This window comes from Lepisosteus platostomus, chromosome 18 (assembly GCF_059453375.1).
Source record: "Lepisosteus platostomus isolate fLepPlt1 chromosome 18, fLepPlt1.hap1, whole genome shotgun sequence".
Taxonomy (NCBI): domain Eukaryota; kingdom Metazoa; phylum Chordata; class Actinopteri; order Semionotiformes; family Lepisosteidae; genus Lepisosteus; species Lepisosteus platostomus.
This window is the reverse complement of record NC_142628.1, coordinates 9,368,773-9,388,402: the sequence shown is the minus strand read 5'-3', so window position 1 is coordinate 9,388,402 and position 19,630 is coordinate 9,368,773. Positions and strand designations below refer to the sequence as shown.

The 19,630-nt window shown below is 35.0% G+C and overlaps 1 protein-coding gene across 1 annotated transcript in view; it reads left to right on the top strand.

Moving 5' to 3' along the window:
• spon1b (spondin 1b) overlaps nt 1-19,630 on the top strand; it is a 94,968-nt gene that overhangs the window by 63,634 nt on the left and 11,704 nt on the right. Inside the window, exons 7-8 of the mRNA XM_088611090.1 lie at nt 10,765-10,829; nt 18,037-18,238. Coding sequence (XP_088467216.1) covers nt 10,765-10,829; nt 18,037-18,238 — 267 coding nt within the window. The remainder of the gene's footprint in view (nt 1-10,764; nt 10,830-18,036; nt 18,239-19,630) is intronic.

Sequence of the window (19,630 nt, the reverse complement as noted above, 5' to 3'; positions counted from 1 at the left end):
AGTTTTGAGTAGGGTTGCCTTCTATGCTACGGTATGTTTACTGTTTAACTTTATTTGTTTTCGTAGTATACTTCTCCAGATGAACATTTAGGAAAGCGTCTTCATAGATAATAGTCATTAAAATTAGTTTGGAATGTGAAGAAGCATGTGCTTTACTCATACCCAACTGCACATTTAAAACTGAACATTCATTGAACTCTTAATTTTACATATATTTCTACATAAAAACAGCTTTGACTCTAGTTCATGTCAAGCCAACTGTAACTAGAATTCCTCAAACAGGGGCACATGGCCGGTCAACTGGCAGTGGGCTTGGTAGGCTTGTGCAGGATAAGGTGTCCCCAGCATGCTCTGCAGTACAGAGCCCTGAGATCTGCCAGAACTTGCTGGGACCTGCATAAGAAAAGGCAGATGGAAAGAGTGCTGTGGTCCTCACCCCCCCTGATTTTTGTCCTGTAACAAATTTGGAGTTATACAGTACAAGGAAATCAAATAAATGGCAATTCCATTTTAATTAAGGTACAAAAATGGAGGGTCTTCCTGTTGCTTATCAAAGCATGCAACAACACTTTAGATTGGCAAAGGGTGCAACAATTCCATTAACTAAAAAGTAAAAAAAGCTGTTGTAAATGTTTCGTCTTCGTTAAACGCTGAAGTCAAAACCCCATGTTTCTGATTTTTTGGGATTGTACTGCTCACAGAGGTGACATACTACAGTACATGAATAAGTATTTGGAGAACATGGTTCTGATAACCTTTTTCTTAGTATTACAGTACCTTCAAAACAATTCTCCATTGCTCGTGAAACTCAAGATCAGTGGTGAATTTCTCCAAATCTAATTGGATATTGGCTGTTGGGTGACCCTGGCTTGTTTTCTGAAGCCTACATGTGTTGTGAAAATGGTTTAAATTATGCTTATTACTTCATTCTCTTTGCCACAGAAGCACAAGCATAATAGAACACTCGCTATTGCATTTAAACAAATCCATTCACTTTGTAAAGCACCACACTAGGCTTGAACTCTTTAGCCTCTGTGATTCATAAATGTAATTTTTGGTTCTGGCTTCCTATGCTATAATTTCCCTTTTCTTTTTGTCTGCTCTTTATCCAATAGAATAGTCGGCACATTAGCCTGATGAAAATGTCTATCACTGTACACTATGTAACAAACCTGTTTTGCCTGACTTTGGTCTTCAGGTTTTTTTGCACGGGAGAGATCTATTAGCAAGGGACCAGCAGATGGCAGTAAGGGGGTTGTTTACTTTACTCTTCTCTGTCACATACTGTACAATGCAATTCCACAGTTGCACACCCTAAATTGTACTTATGGGGGTGCTCAGCCCAGTAGATGTGCACATCACATTACTTAAGCAATGAGAGGTGACTTCTAGCTTTGGAAGCCTTAGCATATAAGGAGAAAGTAAATGTGATCCAATTATTAAAAAAATCAGGACAATTTCTGTTACTGTTTCAATTTCAGATTTTGATATAGGTACATTTATATTCATATTCTTAAAGTTGTTGGAGATATTTTGAATTCCAGGCATTGCAAAATAAAACAGCGACAGCATGCCTTCAGAAATAACTAGTTTTAGAGCCCTTTCTCTATGGCAATGGCCAGTTCTGAAATGCAGACACAAACTGAATGCATTTTGTTTCATTATATAAATTGCCAAGAGGTTCCAGCTCATCCTGTATTATTAAGTTTTGCCTTCAAGACAATATTTTCTGTAGCAGTGCTGAGATCCCCTGGCAAATGGTAACATGATTGTTATTTCATATCAGACATTGTTTGCAGTCCTCTAAGCACATTACTGGGATCATGGAATCGGAGGAACACTGTCTCATTCGATTGCCAGATGTTGAAAGGACTGACAGCAGGCTCCAGAAAAGACCAAAAAAATGCCTTGTTAGGGAAGCACATGCCATTGTTAGTCTGCCTAGGGGAGTAACACTCTGACAAACTATTGTAAAATTCATCAATTGTCAACACGCAATCACGTAAAAAAAAGTTTCTGGATAGATATTCACACAAGGGATGCAGACAGGCTTGTGAGGTCACTGTGTGAGGTCAAGCAATAGCTGGGATTTTTTAAAAAGTGTTTTGGAGGTAAAAGAAAATGCTGCTGGCAGTGTGAAAAGCTATGATGTCAAGGACATGACCCACTCCTTTTCCTTTAAGCTGCACCGCTATGTACAAATTTAACCAACAACAGCCATTTAGCCACTTATTATTACCAACAATCCACCTCTCCAAAATCATTTTTTTACTGGAATCATGTGACTCAAACATGCTATGAGTGATTAACTTTTCAATCTTCGTATTTTTGGAGCTCACCTTTGTAAAGGCTTAAGCATTAGAACAGTGAAGAGAATATGAATGCTGGAGGTTAATTGGATGATGCACCACAGGGCTTTAATTTACCCTTTTCATTACAGGCACATTCATTGCTAGCTTGAACCATTCTCTTTGCGCCACAAATACCTCTTGGAAATTTTGTGTTGGGAATGAACTACTGTTAGACGTAATGTGTGATATTTTACCTATTTTTGAAAGCCTAGAGATATCATCTTGAGAGGAGCTGGTTGCCGAGGAGACATGATAAACCAAGATATTTAAAAATTGCCACAAGGGAAAGGAGATTGATTGTAACATGCTTTTGTCATCTTGGCTAAAGAGTGCAAAGACTGTTTACCACCTAAACCACAGCACAGAGCATAAGCACTATACATTGAAGCCTCTAGATTTGTACATCTATAAGCAAGACTTCAGTAAATTATTCCCTAGCTCAGAAACAAATTACTATCAGGGGTGTCTTCTTCACTCAGTTGAAAGAAATCCATGTGTCCAGGATACAAAATCATTATGTTGCAGAGGTAACTGTTGTGTCAGTCTTCTAGTAGCTAGGAAACTGGATTAACCTCCACTGATAAAATATGTTTCTCTATGTTTATGTTCCTGTTAACAGCTAACATGGTGGAGCGATTAAGGAATATGAAAGAAAAACAAGGAAATGCTTTAAAAAAAAGGAATTAAAAGGAAACAGTGTGTTAGTTGTTTAGTTGCCTTGGTATTAGGGTGGGTATAGTTATTAGTTTTGTACCAGAAAATAACATGTTAGTTTTAACAATTATTTAACTTTGTTTCCATGCATTAATAAAGTAATAGTACTTGGTAGCAGTTCACAGGGATTATAAAAGTTTTAACAGTTGTTTATTGTTAAACAATAATAAAATGTTCTTAGTTTAAATAGTTAATCATTGAAGAATTCAGTTCTCCTTCTCATTCATGCACACAATATACATATAATCTGTTTTCCATTTTAATAATAGCACTGCATTTGTATTATTGCATTGACTATTTACAGTTAATTTATCATTAATAGTCACCACCTCTATATGGAAGTTACTTAATAGACACATTATTGATATTTATATAGCTAAATCACTTTAAAGAAAACATAGGTAGCAGATACAGTAGTTTCCTTTCAAGAGCAGCAGAAGAAGCCGTCCTTACTTCTGTAATGGCTGTGAAAATAACCATCTTCATGATGATCTGCAGCTTTCAAATTCCTTTTTATCTTCTCTGGTGAAGACTGGGAATGATCATTTCCATTTTCAGAGCATTTTTAAAGGCACGGTGTATACTGTAGCTTTGTGAAGTGTAAAACATGCCTCTCGGACTGGCAGTTCTTAATGCTCTGAGTACCACAGTGCTTTTCATCTTCTTTTTACTTTTAAAAATGACATCTTCACATTATGTTTTGCCTCCTTAATAAGGCATGTCCCTGATGTTATAAATGCAAACTTGAATTCTGCTGTAGTTGTCTAAAATCTCGGATGTCCTAAATTGAAATAAAATGTATATGATGACATCATGTCAAAAACTCAGAAGACAATATTCTGCTAATGGAACAAGTAAAGGTTTAATCCATGCTGAAAAGAGTAAAAAGGAAACACAACGTTTTGGCTATGGAGCCTTCTTCTGGTGTGACACCCGAAGAAGGCTCCACAGCCAAAATGTGTTTCTTCTCTTCTCTTTTCAGCATGGATTAAACCTTTACTTGTTCCTTTGCAGCCTATGCATGCCGACGCAGCTCCCTGCTTGAACATGTTCTGGTAATTACCATTCTTTAATGGAAGTGGTAAGTGTGATACCATAAATGAGCTGAACATTACATATTATGTAAATCATTAATTAATTCTCTTGAAATAACTAATAGGAACAGTCACATAATATACAGTAAACATTTCTATTACAAGAATGGTGCTGCTTGTGAAACTGCGCGCATCTGTCTCATTGTCATTTTGGTAATATTGAAGAAAGGAGCAAAGCAACTTGAAAAACAACAAGCAATAACACAGAGTAAGTAAGAAGAACATAACATGTTGAGGCTAAAAGTTACAAATGCATTACAAGTATCATACTTGTACTTCCATACTTAATCTTGTATTTTATAACAATATTGTATACTTTTCTTATGCTTCACATGATCAGCAAGCCCTTAACCTACTGTATGTCTGTATCACTGTATCACATCATGCAATCACTTGAAGTACCAAGTAACAATTTTCAAAAGGCACTTAAGAGTATGGAACAATGGTGGAGTGTGAAATACTTTGTTACATTACTTAAGTCATTTTTGTTTTCTAGACTTGAGTGTAAGTACTTCTTTAAATGAATTTCTGAAAAAATATTGTACTTTAATATACTGTACGTCTAAATATTTTCTGTAAACCTCTGGTTACACTCATTGCTGAAAGGCATGCACACTGTTTTCCTTGTGACTAATTTTACAACACTGTCCCTGTAACAAGCTAATGTTCTTCACAATGCAATGCCTGGGTAAAGCAGTGACTTCACTCATCAAGTGAATGGAAACTTTGCTGTCCTTCTTCTTGCCTACAGTTTAGGAAGATTCCAGTTTGAAATGATAATCGTTGATTGCTTTGTATCATTAGTAGTTATTTTGTATTTATTATAAAACTAAAGCTCCCTCGAATAATTACATGGAATCTCAGTTGGAAAGATGCATCATTTTACTCTGTGGAAAAAAGGCTGAGACGGGTTTTTCATTCAGTGCTCACAGGTTTAGAAAGTATTTAATTTCCAAGTCTTAATCCTTGGTGGTTGGTTATTAGTTTTAAAAGGTAAAGAATAGGAGCTCAATCTCAATATGCAGAGTACATGTCAGTGGGGAGCAGAAGATGTTGGCGATAGGTCCCATGACATAGTAGCTATATTGGATGTTCTGTGAAACAAGCAGATTGCAGCATTTTGTTAATATACGCTTCCCACTTTCTTCTGATAATGAGTGTGAAAACTCAAAGACTCAAATTTCTCTAAGTAATGTGACTCATGCTTGTGTTTATTTTAGTCTCTCTTATTTAGGTTTGGAAGTTGTATTTTATGCCCCTGAGTGCAGTTGCACACAAATATGAATTGATGTTTTTTTTTAAAAGAGGAGTGAAGTGTATACTCCTTACTTTTAAGTGGATGAGTGTGGATCAAAACATTATGGCTGGCACTTTTAACTTTTGCTATCTGATTATACCTCTGCTTAAATACTGTATGTATCTATAAATAAACCTTTTATTAAGAATGAGTATATTTTTTCTACCACCGGTATGAACCCAACAGACTAGAAGTTCTATGTCCAACCTTTATATAATTAATTTCTTATTAAACATATAAGAATCAACGCCAAAAGGCTATTTTCATTCTGCAGTCCTTGATTTGCTCTTCTGGTACAAAAGCAAAGGATCACGGTGGATCAAAACAAGAAATGTCAACCTGTTTCAGTGATTAAAGAGAAGTAGGCAGAAAAACTGGTGCCCTTCACCTCTTCATCTGCACTGGTGATTTTTTTCATCACATGGAAAGGACTGATAGAGGAAACAGTCATTGAGTGTCTCCTCAAGGATATTGTTGGCAAGATCAGTCTTGATTTCTTTCCATTTAAATTAGATCATGCTCTTCACAGTCAGAAAATATTATGCATCAAAAAATATTTTTTGATCCTTAACTAATACTGTACAGGTACAGCCACTGTTCTAGCTATTTCCTAAGGACTTTATGGTAAATCTGTTAATTTTAAACTGTTGCAAAATGAATCAACAAGAAGCCTACTGCTTTATAGAATGTTCAAGTGAAACATTTATGAAAATTATGAGTTTATATTATTTCTGAAAATGGAATGTGGGGGAAGATTTTATATTTTTATTCACTGTGTACAGTATGTGAAGTAAAAATGACAATTATGAAAATTTCAAACTCGTTCCAATATTGTACAAAAAATATTTGTACCTGTTGCTTAGTTTTCTCCCAAAAATATGAATTGGTGACGTTGGCATTTGAAGGTGTGGGCAGGTATCTGTGAGAGTCTTGTTTTCAAGATTAATTGTTTCTGGTTAAATAAAATTTTAAATGGATTTTTAAATGGAAACATTAAGTGCTCCATATAGGCCTATTCCTTCTCAGTTGAACACTGTTTTTCAGCTCTTGACATGTGAAAATTATTAGTTACACAACCTTTCGTGCAAACGCATACAGAATACAAATTCTTAAAAAGCTCATTTTTCCTTAAATATCTTGTGGTTTTAGTATACCGTTTTACACGTTTTGGCTTTGAGTAAAAATATTGAGCATTCAGTTGACATATGCTTGTACAATATCCAAAGGACATGTGTCTTCAACACGATGCACTGTAATATTGGAGAATGTAAATTCTTGCCTCGTTCTACAGTATGTACGCGAGTTCCTTTAGGAGCTTTATAGTCGCGTCTGGTCTCTAAAGTTGCATACTCCATCAAGTTGATTTCCTGGTGTTTTATTTTACAGTTGGCATTTACAGCCCTGAAAAAACACTAAATCACAAAGAACGTGTCAAGAGTAAGACTTATGTCCTTAAAGGACCATACCTTTCAGATATAGAAAAACATCAAACCCACTTTTAATTGGTAAATATGTCCCATGTACAGCAGATTGTAGCTAATGAAAAATTATGTATTGTATATGTTGGAGTGGCTTTAATAAAAAGAGTGGTTGCCATTCTTTAATGTCAAAGACTTGCTGTGTAAACTGATCCGATGGATTGTTCAAAGGACCTGGATTGTATTATGTAGCAAATAATCTAGGTTTTGTTGAAAAACAATAGCAAAAAGTTATTAGACAAAATTATTATGTCACCCTGAATGGTGCGCATATTGAATGACTGGTTCTATCTCCAAGCATAATAATCTATAGTGCATTGATATAGTACTCAAAGGCAAGCACACCCTAAGATTCTAAACTTTTTTTTTTTAAATAAGGGTTTTATTTGTTCTTTTATTTTCTGCTAAAAGTGTTGACTTCCAGGGGCTCACTATTCAAAAATTAAAAAAACAGATATGCTTCTCTAATCAAAATTTTGTCATTAGTCCTTGTATGAAGTACATTTGGAGTACTTTATCATTCAATTTCTTTTAAGTTCATCCTAAATACATATTTGGCAGGCCTTAACAAATATTATTGAGGTGTGATGACCACGCTGTGCTGGTGATGAATACATTTAGTCTGGCCCGCATTTTGACTGGATATTCAGGAGTAAAGAAGGAAGCATCATTCTTCCACTAGTTGATAACCTATACATGCCAAAGGTTCATGTTAGTTATTGGGGGTATGCTGTAAGGGCAGATGCCAAATTTTGAGTTGGGTAGCTAAAGTGTTAAGAATTACTAAACTGTAATATGCTTAAAATTCTTTCCCTGTTTTGGCTTATGAAATACAAATTGTTTCCCATCTCTTTTCTGGCAAGGAGACTGCAGCAGATGTAAATATTTGTTTATATACAATATACGATACAAAATATAAGAAAATCAAAATGGTAACATATGCACACAATTCTGTTTTAGATGGGTTATGCTAGTTTGATATGGACATTGTATTTTAAATAGAAGGAGAAATGCACTATGTTCCTAGATATTACAAATTGTTTTGATTAGTGTAAAAGTATTTGGGAGGCAGTGAACTAGATTGCATATTAATTGAGAACCTTTATTTTGCATTGGGATGTTTTCAAATGCCCTCATTCAGATGCCAGTTCATTGTAAGTGAGCTTTAATTTGCAGTGCCACATGCTGTATAAATCTAGTATTGTTAGTAACTTTAGCACGAAAAACTGTTTCATACTCAAATGCTACCACTTGGATTTTTATTTCATTGGGATAAAAAATAAAAAAGCTCAATCTAAGCACATATATGTTGTTTTAATATGGTTACAACATCGATATATAGACAGCAAAACGTAGCAGATACTGTATCTAGAAATTACAAACTGCATTGGGTATTGTTTACCAATCGCTGGGGAAGGAGGACACCACAAGTTAAAGGATAGCATGTGGGATACGGCAATTACAAGTGATTTACAAAATGGCATTGTAGCCTAAATAGGAAATGGATGTGCAGAATAGCTTTCTAGACATGTTAAGACCCTTAAATAGAAACGGCCAATGTGCAGTGGAAGATGGGCAATAGATGTAGCTAGTGTTGTTGAGACATGCTTTTACAGGGCTTTTGCTGCTACTTTTTCAGGATACAGTTTTCTGTGTTTGGCCGATACTGGTTTATGGGGTTTTTGGGTGCCAATAGCACATTTCTCTGACTTTCCTTGCCAGCAGAGACAGTTGCTCTGTTTTCCTTCTGTAAATGTTCCACTGAAGGCTCATCAGCCCCCAGAAAATGTTATATTATGTAATGAATATGCCACCAAACCTATAGCCTTCATACAACATAACAAAATTGGCTGAAGCATGTTTGTTGCATAAATACAGTAAATATAAACTGGAACATCTGCAGGACTTAAGAAGCTTAATACTGACTATTGCAAAAACTTATCTGTCTAAAATATTATTCTTTCCAAATATACACTACTGCATGCCAAAACTATTTAATCCGTAGCAATCAGTATTTCATTGATTCTTCTTTGGCATTTATAAAAGAGAATGAGCTTCCAGAACCTTTTTAATAGGTCCATGCACCTCGCAGTCCATGCAGCACTTCTCCAGCTCCTTTAGATTATGTGACTTGCACATGCAAGCTGCATTCTTGAATTCACACCACTACTCTTCCAACAGATTGAAGTATGGAGATTCTAATTGCATTAAGCAAAATCTGCAGTTTGTGTTCATATGGAACTTTGCCACAGACACCAGATTCATGAGGTCAATCTCAAATAATGCCAGAGTTAAAAAAAAAAATCTTAGCTTTTGCCCCTGGTTGTGAATTCTCCTCCCATCCAAACCACTTTTTTAATCACGCATTTGAGATCAATCTTATATCCTTGAATTCCTTGATAGTGGACCCCAACAGTCAAAACAGTCAAATCTTATTTTAATAGCTGTCATTAGAGTTGGTGATAATTGATAATCTTTATCTTAAATCTTTGGATAACTCTGACTTTCCCATGGTAATATGGTATTGAACATTATGCCTCTGTTCTGTCTTTTTTAATACTGTAGTATAGTGACAATCAGCGGATTTCCCAGGGCTTCTATAATCTTTCTGAAACTTTGTGGAACTATCAGACGACTGAAAATCATGCAGATTAAATTTACAACATTTATACCATTTTTATAGGCTTGGATCTTTGTATAGAAATATTTAGAAATATTGTATTCTGTTCAGTTACATTATTTAATTTTCCCTGCTAATTTTCATATATTTTATCACATTTCTAATTCAGAAATTCTGATGAAAACCTACTGTATGTTGTCTTTTCTATATAAACTGTCAGTTGAGAGTTTCAAGGTTATGAATAAATATTGAGCTACTGTATTAATATATTCAGTTAAAATGATCTTACTCTGACTCAGGAAACATATGTACCAACATATCTCTATTCTGGATCTAATATTTTGAAATACGAATCTTAAGCTTTGTCATATGTTTAAGCAGCTTACTTGAAAGTCTAACTACAGGAGACTTGTACTTCATGCTGTGAAGTCTAACAAATATTCCATGAATTATTAGGCAAATATCTTGTCATGTGTCACAGTATTTAATGTGACTGTAAAATTAGTATTTTAAGACTAAAACAAATTTTCACCTAAGAAAAATAGGACTAACCTTTTGCAGAATGGCAAGAGATCATGTAAGACATGATCACATGTAGTTTAAACAGTACAGTATATCACATTCAGCTACCAATGAAGCTGTACTATTAATTTTATTTTTTTTGCAAAGTCTGTAATCCATTGAATAGCAACGTAAAATGTCATTTTAATGTATTAGTGAACAAAACCCTAAGCTTTTTTTTACAAATATTAACAATACATTTTTTTATATATATATACAGTATATACAGAAGTTTACAGAGAGGCTAAATCTGAATTTCACACAGCTGTTGTTCTTTGTTCTGGTCATCCAGGAGATAGAATGACTATTTTTATTGCTTTCCATTAACAAGAACTGTGATATGACTTGTACTAGGACCCTTTCCAAACTCATTGACTTCGCAGGTATAAGTGCCAAAAGCTGTTATGAAAATTATGTATACTTTATGAAGCATTACTATTGTACTCCTATTGTAATGCTCTTACTATTGTAATTGCCAATGCTGTCTTGGTTCCTTTTTAACTTCTCTCTTTCACAGACTTTGCTGAACTTAAGCCTTCTTTCCTCTTTCAAAATGCTGTAATGATATCTGATTTTGTGCAAATGCTTAATTTACAGGAAGTTCCTTACCAGTTTGCAGTAGATAAAACTTTGCTCTTGTTGTTTGCAGGGTGATGACGTTTTGACGGTCATCAAAGCAAAAGCACAATGGCCTGCCTGGCAACCTCTGAATGTGTAAGTAGGAAAAAGTCAGTATCGGACCACTGCCTACTGGATAACACAGTACATCAAGTATTGGAATTTACACTGAAAGTTCAGGTCTGCACCCTCCTCCATAGGGAGACTTTCCTTCCCAACATTCCTTGCTCCAAACCCTCCACCAGCTCGTCTTTGCCAAGTCCTGTAGTGGACCACTGTCCCCAAGTCTGTTACAACCACAAAACATTCTAAGCATCCTCAGTTATTATGGGGCTTGTCCAGATCTCTTGAATGGCATCTGACCATTGTTTAAGACAACTTAAATAGAGCAATACAGGGCTCCAAAACCACAATACAATTTCTTTAAATGTATTTTCCAGATTTGTATTTTTCTAACAACGCAGATGCCATCACTGCAAAAGTGCCTACTTTTTTAACATGGGATACCAGGAGAACTGTATACAAGAAGTCTCCTTTAATAAAGCCAGAGATATTTAATAATAATTAAGCCAGAGACAGGTGGGCTGCCATTTGTTCTCAATTGTTCTTTGTCCTTATTATGAAGAAGACCAATAGGTCTAAACACATTAGTTGTATTTGCTGTGATTTTAATCAATGAAATAAAATTACTTTTCCAAAGAGCTCTTTAAGGGCATGGACTCCATATTAATGGGAGTGGCTGACATTATTTTCCCTTCATTAGGGGAGACAAATAATTTGTATTAATGTTAATTTACAGTAGTTACTGCATATATCAACATGCATATAAATAGTATATGCAAACTGGAAATACAGTATTAGTTCTTAAACAAGTACCTTAAAGGGGAACTGTAACACTGTTTTTAGATTTTATTGTAGAATATTTTTAGATTTTGGGGTTATAATGAATTGACAATTATGAGCCCATTCAAACCACAATGAAACTACCACATACATGGAAGCATGTACAACCTTCAATTTACATCACAAAAGAGACACAAAAGTTTCAAAGTATGCATAGCACCATGTTGCTGTCATTGTGTACAATTCAGAATGAGGCAACACAACTTCTGATGATGCAAAAGCAGCCGTGTTACATATACAGTATAGATTTAAGCTGAGCAAATTTTGCTACTTTATTAATTTTAATTATTTTCATGAAACTGACACATGCAAGGCAACATGTTTCATAGGTGCTTTATCTAAGTATTGCAAAAAAAGAACAACCTGCCAACCAACTAAAATACACTCATATTCATTTTCAAGTTTTACAAAAGTGCTCTACCATTAACATGTGTGGTTATTTTATGGTAAATCACATTTAAAAGAAAAATTCTAGCAGGACTTTGTGAAAACGTGGCCAAGGATAAAGAAATCCTTTCCCTTAAAATATACAGTACAAACACAAATAGTTTATGAAAATATTTGTTCTCTTTAACTCTCCTCTTTGTTTCACTAGCAATCATGTTGTCTCTTATTTAAATACTCTGCTACTAGAGTTAAAATGTTACAGTAACTGTACTTCTGCTACTATGACAGCAGATGTGTACTTTATAAAACAAACATCGTCAATCATATTGTACTGTAACAAAGACAATCAAACATCTCCCCTAATTACTGTAAGTGGCTTAATCAAGTTATATACTGTGATTTTAAACTGATGAGTATGACAGTTACAATCCTAGGTAAATTCTATGCATACTTTTACTTTTGGAACATTATAGCAAATAGCCAATGTCATGGTCTATCATTCATGTTCTCTGTAACAGTTTTCTTTTTTGTTTTTTACTTACAGTATGTATTGATTATTATTTTTTGCAGAAGGAGGGTGCCTATTTTGTGTGTTTAATTAGGGCAAACAGGCATTATGAGTTTCCTGAGGGGGGTATGAAATTTAGTTAAGTGATGTTTCGTCACACTTCCTACACAATATATAGAATTAAGTCATCGGGATGACCTATTTTACAAATGTATTTCCAATTAAAGCAAGAAACTTTAAATGAACTGAGAATAATAATTAAATAATATTTACAAAAACGTAGTCATTATCTTGTTTTTTTTATATAAGTTCAATAAAACTAGCTTAAATCTCCTAGGATTAAGGGTGAATGTAAGAACTGGGCATACAATAATATTTCCATAATTCATCAGCAAGAAAGTAATTCGTCCCTTGACATTTTAGAAACTTTAATGAAGCTGTTTGATATTTGAAAGTCCTTTAAAATGCATAAAACACAAAGGCTCTCCCATGCTAACAAGGTCATTTAAAACCTACTTCTTTATCAAGAGTTTTGCCTTATTACTATTAGGGTTTCTCATGCAATCTTAGACAGACATTCGTTCAATTACATAACTCATAACTCAGTTAATGTTTTCATTGAAACTACAGTATGAGACTTCCTATTTCATGACTGTGATTTTGTGATACTTAAAATGAATCTTTTATCTTTGGAGAAAAAACAATGATCACTAATAGATACAGAATGCAATGATACATTTTGATAGTATTTAAGATCAGTTATAGGAAAGATAATACCCTTATCAGTGCTACTGGTTATATATGAGTATTTTCTACATATCTCCACTACAGAGCCATGCCAGAGCTATCAAGGAACGTGATTGTTTTTTAGTCACATTTCACCTTTGAGCTCAAGACAGAGTAGTGACATTATGGAGTCTGAAGATAACAGTATCTGGGCTGCTCTGAAAAGAAGTAACAGTACATAAACTGAGAAAATCATATTCAGACACCCTGTAAATTACTGTATAGTTTTTGACAAAAACAAGCAAAGGGAAGGTTTATATGGAAGCCAAACAGCAGTAGCAAAAGTCCCCAAAGAGTTAACTTGGCTACAGAGACCTTTTGTTTGAAATCTGCCATTCCTTTGTCAGGATAGGATCTGAAACTAGCCTTAAGTCTTGCTTTCAGATCTCAATCACATTTGGCAGAGTGATTTCTTTTCCTTGGTTTTTTGTCTTTTTCTTTTACTTATCATCAAGGGGGGATTAGGCTGTAGGTTGTTTCTACTGCCAGCTGTATTACTTTTTGATGATCAGAAACAAACAACTACCAAAATATTATCCTGAGGGAGGTCATATCTATCACAACACAGCAGCTGCCAGCTGGGCCTGGGTTAAAACTGAGAGTTACAAGACATGACATTACAGTGGGATATTTATAGGGCTAGACTGTATTAACGAAACTCAACTACTTAAGGCACCTGTTACTAACCTTTCTGTAGTTGTAAGATAACTGCTTTTTTCATGTGATAATAGTCCTTGATAGTTTAAGAAGTAGCCACACCCTCAGAATGCTCTGTTGAATAACAGATTAAATTTAGCATAATATAAAAGTGTGACCATGAAAAAATGAATATTGGCAAAATTATGCCTTCAGTAAATGTTTTTTTTTTAATCGTAAAAGATCATTCATAGGTCTTGCAGCTCTAGTAATCATGTCTTACGTGGGCTGCTAATATTTGTACAGAAATACGTTTATTTTCCCCCCATTGAGTGAACAAACTTTTCTGTACACTGTAAATCAGTGTGGTCTTAATTTTATCTTCAGCTGCCACATTGGGCAATATAAAGACACCTTATAATTGGTAAGGATGCCTATCTATCAAACCAGATGTCAAAGCAGTAACCTTTTGCGTTATGGTAGAAGAAAACATTTTCACAGGTTTGTGACTCTGGTACTTCACAGAGTCAAGGGCATTTGCAGTTACCCGTTGCCGTGGAGACGGTGTAGTAGCCTTCTACGTCTTACTGTTTCTCCACATTATCTTCTTATGGGTATTTCCAATATTTTCCTTCCAGTGGAGAACCTCTTCTTAAATGATTTGTAAAGCAATGGGGGTACTTTTTTCTTCCCACCAGGAGGACATCCACTCTGCACCATGGTAATGTTTTTGAATAGGGAGGCATTTATAGAAAATAAATGTATTGCATGCACTGACCTCAACCCTGCGTCTAGAGGATGAAAAAGACTAGCAATATGAGGGGATGTTTAAATGACTAGCAGTCACTGTCCCACTGACATGTGTGTGATAATAAGCAAATACAGTACATTTTTTAACAGTTCCGCCTACAGCTTTTAGTTTAGTTCATAGTTAAATAAATTCCATTTATAGCAGGAAAAGAAGAAGCAGAGCACAAAGATAGCACCGTAAAATGGAAGACTGGATAAACTGTTCCTGACTTAATGTATGAATATATTACTGTATATGTTTTACGTACATACTTCACTAATATTCAATTATCGGATCTCATGTTGTGCGTTAATGCATCTAGCACATTACTTTGGGAAATGTTAATACTCGGGTCCGTTTTTTGAACGTGGATTTATATACATTTAAGTGATACATTTAGAGAATTTTACTACGGTTGGGGTCTTCAAAGCAAGTTGCCAAGGTAAAGCTCATTCAATAAAAAACAGGCTGCATTTACGCTTAATGATGTGGCTTTTTCCTGGTAATAGAAGCATAATAGTTCTGGTCATTTCTGTTCAATAGTTTGCACAAAAAAGAAAGTACATCATTGTGTCAGATGGTGTGATGACAGTATTTGAAGGATAATATGTTAAAAAAAATAGAAAAGTGTATAATGGGGAACTGAAAAGCGCACACACAGGGCAAGCTGACTGGCTACACTAAATGGTATCTACAGTAAATATGCTTCGGGGATTTACATTCAGTGCTGTGTCTTACCTTCTTCAGGTTATCAGATATGGTGTCTCCAATGTTATTTTTACCATTTATGCAAAAGAGTGCTAAAATAAGAGCATGCAGTACTTTTTATGCCTTTCTTCAACCATTGTAACCATTGCAAGAAGCTGTTAATTATTCTAAAAACTACTAATTTTCTAATTCAATCTTTAGGAAACTGACAAATTTAAAATGACATTTTTATCTACCAGACTAAAAAACATTTAATCTTGAGGTATCACAATGTGGCATGTTTGGGTTTTATTACAGTCTTGATTTTATAGCTTGTCACCTGGGTGAATGTATTCTGAAAAATACTGCTCCTAGGTAAAGTGTTTTTACCCTAACCACATAACCACTAAATGTGCACAACCAGATATTTGTCTGACAAGATCTGGTTTCAAACAGAATAGACACCTACAAGATAAACTGCATCTCTCTTAAGCTGATTTATGGTGTGAAAAAGTAGTAGCTGGACAAAATAATGAAACACGATACTGTATTATAAAGCATGAAAACCGTTTACATGGTTACCACTTTGTGATCATATGGAAAATGCCCTGGGAACAACAACACGGTATGTCACATAATTACATTGATGACACTTTTAAAGCTATGTGCATAAAAAAATACTACTGTATTTCCAGCAAGTACTTTAGAAAGTCATAGCACAGAATTCCTTCTAATGCTCTTAAAAATGTTTTGTTTGCTGAGCCTGAAATACAAGTTAAAAAAAGTCTATGACTATTCATGTTTCAAATGAGTAAGACAGCAGAAGAAATTTAGTATGCCTTTGAAAAGGTTATGATAAAGATGCCGAGATGTTGCTGTTAGCACTGCACCTTGTTAAGCCTTTTCCATTTCTGCTGTGTACTTGCTGAACTTTGATATATAATCACTGTGCTTCTTTGTGCCTGACCTGGCTTTCAAAGAGATGTTGTGAACTTTAATTCCTTGTATTAAGTACAGTAAGTGGCAACTGAAACCTTAGGAGAGGGGTTTTATAGGCTTGAGTAAAAATGAAAATAGTCTGTTAAAATACTGTAGGTACAGTATACTGTACATACACACACAAAAATCATCCATCCATGCATTTTATCCAGTACATGGTCACAGGGAAGCTGGAGGCTATGCCAGCATGGAACAAATATTGCGCCAGATTATTCTGAGAGGCAAATTAACCTTCCAGTATATCTTTGTGCTGTAGGAGAAAACTAGAGCTCCTGGATGAAACCAACACAAATATAACCCAGGGAATTGAACCATGCAAGGTTGAACATTGAACCACCGGCTCTGTGAGGAAGCAGATATTAACCACCACATTCAAAATTAACCAATTATTTGTAAGTTTCACAGTATCTAAGATGAAAAAAACGGCCAAGAAAACATTTAATGAAGCAGAATAACAGACAAAATGGCAAAAAAGCTTATCTGACTCAAATTCTGTACAGAAGCCAATTATAACAGATTGAATAATGCACAATAGTAGTGTGTACTCAGCTGTAAATCAGTCTAATTTGCTCTATTGAATTTGGTGCTTTGATGAAGTATATTTTCTTGCCATTCTCTACTACACTGTGATAAACAATGAGACTAATGCACTCTACATTCCCATGAAGCTCTCTGGTGTTCTTCCATGCTTGATTTTGCAGTTATTTAAGGTTCATTTAATCTTAACTTGAAGCACTGTTGCCCTACGTTGTTTTATTTGTGTAACTCAAGCAATATGGTTACATGAATAGAAATCATTTTGGAGTCCACATACATACTCTTTGTTAATGATTTTGTGGTTTGCTGTGCTTACTTTGTGAAAGAGTTCACCATTTTAAGACTGCAATTTCAAATTGTCCACACTATGGAAACTCTAATCACAGTTTAATTTTTAGTAATTGAAGAGGATTCATATGGGATAAAGTTAGATGAGGCTACTACTTTGAATTAAAAATGCCTTGGTTGTGTTTACCTGTGCCAGTGCTGTTTTGTACAAAAAATATGTTTAAATCATGGTTTAGTGTAAATAATGAAAGAGACAAGAATTTTGCAGTGTCTCTCCATGAGCATCAGTGATCTCAGCTACTCTAAAAGACTCTCTTTTCTACTGCAGCAGAACACTTCAACTACAGTACCTAAACACTATAAACTAGTGGGAGATCATACAGTCAGATTCTCACACCTGACAACAGTGGAAATGTTTTGGAAATAGAGAAGGCCTAATAGAAGTATGATTGTGGTATTAAATTACCTTTAAATCATGTTTTTAAAGGTATCTTGTGTGTATGTTATACAAAAAGGTGGTGTAAAATTCTCTTTTGTCTCATGAATATCCATTCTCTCCTGTTTACACTGAACTCTGGCACCTTGTCGTTTACAAATTAAGCACTAACTCTACAGTATGTCTGGACATGTCCCTATGTTTAAAGGTTTGAGAGACATTTTTTGCCATCTCTGAAAACCATGTGAGTGCTATTGCATCTGTAACAAGTTTGATTTCTGAAACTGGTTTAAGGGAAAAGATAACATATAACACATAATCATCTAAACTGCAATGTGATTTACAGGAGAGCGGCGCCCTCTGCTGAGTTCTCGGTAGATAGAACACGACACCTGATGTCCTTCCTCACAATGCTGGGACCCAGCCCGGACTGGAATGTAGGACTCTCAGCTGAAGACCTCTGTACAAAGGAGTGTGGCTGGGTTCAGAAAGTAATTCAGGACCTGATTCCTTGGGACGCTGGCACAGATGACGGAGTTACTTATGAGGTAAACAGTGAACAGAAAGGAAGCAACAATACATTTTGGTAACAATGAGTTGCACTATGTTTTTCAATTTATTAAGTCCCCCCCAACATCTATTTTGGTGCTACTATAACAGGACTGATTATAATTTAATTAAGGGAAAATACAGCAAGTCAATATATAATTATTGTTACATATCATATATGGTAAAATGTTTTTGCATTGGATTATCTTCTGTTTTTCATTGAAATTAAAAAAATATAATATTGAGAAGCATGTCTGCAAAATACATCATTATCTTTGGTATTGATGTTGTTACTTGGGTATTCCATAAGCTGGCCTGATTTGTTTTAAAGAGTAGGACAGCACAGGTTAGATGCTTGAAAAAGACTAAAAATCTGTTGGGCATTCGTGTTAAACACAAATTTCTCTCAAAGTGTGGATTATTTACAAAAATGCAAGGCGCATGGGTACGTGTACTGTACGTGAGTACGGTATATATATATAAAAAATGTAAATTCCCATGCAAAATTGCAAGAAAAATAATACCTTTCTCCCATGGCATGACTTCCTCACGTTTCTGGCAACTTTCTCATTAAGCTTGTATTTGAGCACACTGTGATACAAGAATAACTCAGAATTGAACAGCTCTAGAATGCCAATAGCCACTTCATGTGGTAACCAAATGCAGCTGGTGTATTGGTAAGGCTGAGTAATAAGAACACCAAGGGGTAGTATTGTATAAGCTTGAAACATGCTGAGCTTCCAAACATCCAGACATTCTGCCTGTAGGATGTTTTTTCAGTGTAGATGAATGATTCCACTACACAGCACCGAGAGGCATTAGCACAGCTACTTCCCAGCTGAAATTAATGGGAGAGGGACATTCCAAACACCAAGTCTGTTTAAACAGTTTTGTATCATCATTAATCACATCCTCCAAACTTCCATTTGTCAAAACGTAGAGCTGATCTGGGCTGATTCCCTGAAGGTCCCTGAATGTGCTCACACCTATTTTTATTTTAAATATATACTACTGTAGATATTTTTGAAAATAAGACATCATCCCCTGTGAATGGTCTTTTCCTGTTGATTCTTTTGAACAGGAATGCTCTACTTTATCTTTACATTTCAAATGGCCAACCTTCAGAACTTTGTACACTTTGTATTGGCTTAAAATGAAAATGGCTTAAAACAAATACAGTATGCTGTATTTAGTATAATATACTTAAATAAATGTAGATGTTTTTTTTACTACAGAATCTGTTTTTTTTTCCACTAAGCAGAGGCCCTAAGATAATATAAATAGATTAACTTTACCTTTCCTACGTACAGTACAGGGATTTTTAGAAGACAATACTGTACGTATTAGTTTAAATAGCTTCTTATGCGTCATTGCATAAACACAGCTTTTTA